Source organism: Danio rerio, chromosome 3, assembly GCF_049306965.1.
Source record: "Danio rerio strain Tuebingen ecotype United States chromosome 3, GRCz12tu, whole genome shotgun sequence".
In the NCBI taxonomy this organism is placed as follows: Eukaryota; Metazoa; Chordata; class Actinopteri; order Cypriniformes; family Danionidae; genus Danio; species Danio rerio.
Window position 1 is genome coordinate 12,132,671 of NC_133178.1, and position 4,830 is coordinate 12,137,500.

Sequence of the window (4,830 nt, forward strand, 5' to 3'; positions counted from 1 at the left end):
TTGTAAATGATATGTACCAAATGTAACTTTGTGTTATACAATAAATGTTCAAAAAAACTGTAAATTACTTTTAAATATGGGTTCTGTGTATATTAAATCCTTATAAAATGTTTATTTTATACACTATAAACCTTAATAAGAGGTTGTGAAAGAACTATGCAAGGAGGGCATTTATTAATGTTTTCATTGTGCATTGGTAAATTACAATTACATGAAAAACAGGCATCAAAAACAAAAGTTCCAAAGCAATGGCGAAATGGGTAGCATGATCGCCTTACAGCAAGAAGGTCGGTGGTTCAAGCCTCGGCTTGGCATTTCTGTGTCGAGTTTGCATGTTCTCTCGATGTTCGTGTGGGTTTCCTCCGAGTGCAAGTTTCTTTGCGAGGATGGCATATAATCATTACGGTAAAATTCATGACGTCATATCACATCGACGGCATGTGCACGCGCGCCGCTGTCTAGCAGCAGGTAGAATCTGGAAGCTTCTGGATCCGCAGTGGTGTGTTTATAATAACGGAGCTGAACTGAACTCAAGTGTAACATTATTTACACTGCGGGGAAACTTGACACACGTCCAAGTAACGTCTGCTACTACTGCTAAATCGGACACACAGCATTTAAAAAGGTAAGTCTTGTTTGTCTAACTCGTGTTTACATTTTGTACATGAAGTAAGTTAGCGCGTGCTTCAGTTTCTTTGCGTTTTCATGTATTGGATGTGTGAGTTGGGTAATAAAAATAAGTTAATATGCCAATAAAATGATCTGTAATGACATCTGATAGTGAAATCAAAGTAAGATACCTTAATGTGATGTGTATATATTTGAAAAATTTTAGACCACATTTTATGCACAATTGTATACATTGTAAATTAAAATTTTTCTTAACTCTACTTTTTTATTGTAATATTATATGTTAGGCACCTAGTGTCTGAGAATAACGTAATTTCGATTCTCTATATGTCCTGTACATGTGGCTGAATTGACAATAAATCTGACTTTGACTTTGAAATATAGGTAATAAATGTCAAAATCTGTGATAACACAGTATGTAAGTGAACAAAATATGCCACACATCTCAATCTGTGACTGTTTATCAGTAAATGAAAAAAGACATACGTTAATGATGGTAAAGCAGGATCTGAGATTGCTTTAGGCTAATTTAAATCAAAACAAGAAAATATACCATGGTTAAAGCATAATGCTGGATAATGTACATCTAGAAGTGCTGGAGAAAAGTAAAAGAAAGAAAAGGTGTTGTCTATGGTAATATCTGTTAAATTAATAAAAAAAGGAATGACTTGTTGTAAAGTATCTTTAAGTGAAATTAAATCAGTGAACAAATGTGTCAAAACAAAATCTGTCAATATCTAAATAATATTTATCTAAGGGAAATAATTATGGGCAAAATATATCTGCGGCAATATCTATAATATTGCTTAAAATATATTATCTGTGTTGAAAAAAATAAGTGTGTGTATATATGTATAAAATCTGAAATAACTTGTTTAATTAAAATAAGAAAATCTTTTACAGAACATAATCGGTGACAATTTGTGAAAGTTAAATAAATTACTTAAACTGATTATTCTGTAGTATGTGTATATACGTGATATACAAGACATTATACATATCAAAAATTAAAATTTGTAGTAAAGGTCCTGTGATATTAAAATATTTTTTTTTTAGTTTCAGTCTGTTATATTTAAGGAAATCTATAGGCTAGTGTGCTCCACAACAATGACAAAATTTACACTTAGAAGATATAAAAAAAATATAAAAATACAAAGCTTGCAGTTTGTCACTTCCGCCTGAATAGATTTTTTTTTTTTACATCAGCTTATACTTCAGTTTCTCATCAAATCTTCTGACCAATCAAATGCTCTCTAGCAAATGACATGCCTTGCCCCCCCTTCAAGACGCTTCTCATTTGCTTTTCATTTGATGCGGTTGAGCTCAACCACTCACACTGGCAGAGCTGTGGTAAAAATGAAATGCTATTGGCTGTTTTTTAAAAGGGGAGGAGCTACACTATGTTCCATCCCTCTTTTATTTTTTCAAATAAAAAAAATAGCTAATTTTAAAGCAGATTTGACAAGCTTTAGCCATTCTTGCCTAAATCAAAATGCATTTATTAAGTATACTTACAGTGCATCCGAAAAGTATTCATATCGCTTCAATTTTTCCACATTTTTTATGTTACAGTCTTATTCCAAAATGGATTAAATTAATTTATTTTCTCAAAATTCTACACACAATCCCTCATAATGACTATGTGAAAAAGAGATTTAGAAATTGTTGCAAATTTATTTAGAATAAAAAAGCTGAAAAGTCACATGTACATAAGTATTCACAGCCTTTGTCGTGAAGCTCTAAATTGAGCTCAGGTACATTCTGTTTCCATTGATCATTCTTGAGCTGTTTCAGCAGCTTAATTGGAGTTCACCTGTGGTCAATTCAGTTGATTGAACATGATTTGAAAAGGCACACACATGTCTATGGGTTGACAGTGCATGCCAAAAAAAGACCGAGCCATGAAGACAAAGGAATTGTCTGTAGACCTCCGAGACAGGATTGTCTTGAGGCACAAGGCTGAGGAAAGTTCCAATGAACACAGCAGCCTCCATCATCCGTAAGTGGAAGATGTTTGGAACCACCAGAACTCTTTCTAGAGCTGGCCGGCCATCTAAGCTGAGTGATCGGGGAGAATGGCCTCAGCCAGGGAGGTGATCAGTAACCTTATGGTCACTCTGTCTGAGCTCCAGCATTCTTGTGTGGAGAGAGGAGAACCTTACAGAAGGACAACCATCTGTGCAGCAATCCACCAATCAGGCCTGTATGATGGAGTGGCCAGACGGAAGCCTGCTGAATAAGGGTGTAACATAAAAAATGTGGAAAAAGAGAAGCGCTAAGAATAATTTCCAGATGCAATGCAAGCATTGATAGATTAAATGTCAGAATATCTGTGTGTTCTTCTCTATAGATGGCTGAAGGCAGAGGTAACCGGCATCACCCTCGTAATCTGCAAGGTGTTCTTCAGATGGCAGTGGAGGCCGGTTCTGCTTCTGACGGTCCATCTCCGCTAGAACCCATGACACAAGAGGTGAGAAACGCTTATAATTAGGCCCACACGGAATCTGTGCACGCAGAAATACACTGATTTTTAGCTCGTCATTGAGTTTAGAGATCTGCGCGGGACTAAATTTTGAATCTCGCTCCCGCCCGAACCCGACCGCTCCCGTTTACATTCAGCATTTGTTGTCCCGCTTCCCGCCCTGCCCCGTTTTCCACCCGCCGCATCCGATCCCGCTAAAGAGCGGGGGGAGGAACAAAACCAAAAACCACCCAGCTATACAGAGTCCAGACAGCCTATAACAAGCTGTCTGTATAAACACACACACACACACACACACACACACACATAAGCAACAAGCACACAGACACAGACAAAGCTCTCTCACTTTCTCTCTCTCTCTCTCTCTCTTTCTCTCTTTCTCTCTCTCTCATTCGCGCGCGCGCACTAACACACATATGTTTGTTTTTGTAAAAAGTGGGGACATTACATAGGTTTCCATTCATTTTATGCAGCCCAAACCGTATATTATATTGCCCTCACCCCACCCCTAAACCCTACCATCACAGGAGACTGTGTGCAGCTTTACTCTCTGATTAAACTCATTCTTTAGGATTTATTAGCATTTTGAGAAATGAGGACGTCACCAATGTCCTCATATTTCACCTCCTTTTTGTAACGCCTGTGTCATACCCATGACATTTTACAGATTTGTGTCCTGATATTACACAAACACACACACACACACACACACACACACACACACACACACACACACACATAAGCACCAAGCACACACACAGGCAAAACTCTCTCTCTGTCATTCACTCACTCACACACACACACACACACACACACACACACACACACACACACACACCTCTCTCTCTCAATTGCGCGCGTGCACACACACACACACACACACACACACAAACACAGCAATAAACAAGCAAAACACAGCATCGCGGCGCTATTTCATTTACACACATACATACGCGTGCTCGCTCGGGAGTTGGGAGCGATATTGTTAGACGGCCCACTCCCGCCCCAAATTAAACCCGTTACCGACCGCTCCCGTGCTTTATTCGGAAATTTATTCCCGCGCCGCAGAAAGCTGGTCGGGTCCCGCGGCAGACCTCTAATTGAGTGTATTTATTTACTTGTGCAAATGTGTGTAAATTTATATTTATTCAGTTTTTAAATTAATTCAGTAATAATATTGAGTAATATGAAAATGTTTTTTTCAATTAATTTTTTTACAATACAGATTGTTAAGTAATATTTTCTGTCTTTTAGTAGATGTATTATATTAGAGTCTTGCTTTGTTTATCAAATAAGTGTATCTAAATAGATTTGCATTGTAAATATTAAATAAAAGTTAAAAAGGTATTACTTTGTATGTCATATACTAAGTTTTTAGTTACAATACTTCCAAAATCATTCTGCTTAAATCTGTAGATTATATAAAGAATTCCTTGGCAGAAATAGCAAAAAGTGTCCACAGATTCCTACTGATAATGAACCATCCTACAGTAGCACAAATCAGTGGTGGCTGATTTCGAAACACTTCGTCACGACGCTTTGAAAATTTTAGGAATCTTTTGTTTTAAACAAAAAGTAGTTTAGAGCGCATATCAAATTGGTGCATCATCATCATCTGTTTTAAAACATTTAAAAAAGTGAACAGCTGAATTGATCGGAATCAGAAAGAGCTTTATAGCCAGATATGTTCACACCATATGAGGATTTGTTTTCATGAC

At 37.1% G+C, this 4,830-nt stretch overlaps 1 protein-coding gene across 1 annotated transcript in view; it reads left to right on the plus strand.

The window, feature by feature from the left end:
* The first annotated feature begins 433 nt into the window (after nt 1-433).
* Nucleotides 434-4,830, plus strand: part of hspbp1 (HSPA (heat shock 70kDa) binding protein, cytoplasmic cochaperone 1) — an 18,536-nt gene continuing 14,139 nt past the window's right edge. Inside the window, exons 1-2 of the mRNA NM_200075.2 lie at nt 434-625; nt 2,981-3,100. Coding sequence (NP_956369.2) covers nt 2,981-3,100 — 120 coding nt within the window. The 5' untranslated portion in view covers nt 434-625. The remainder of the gene's footprint in view (nt 626-2,980; nt 3,101-4,830) is intronic.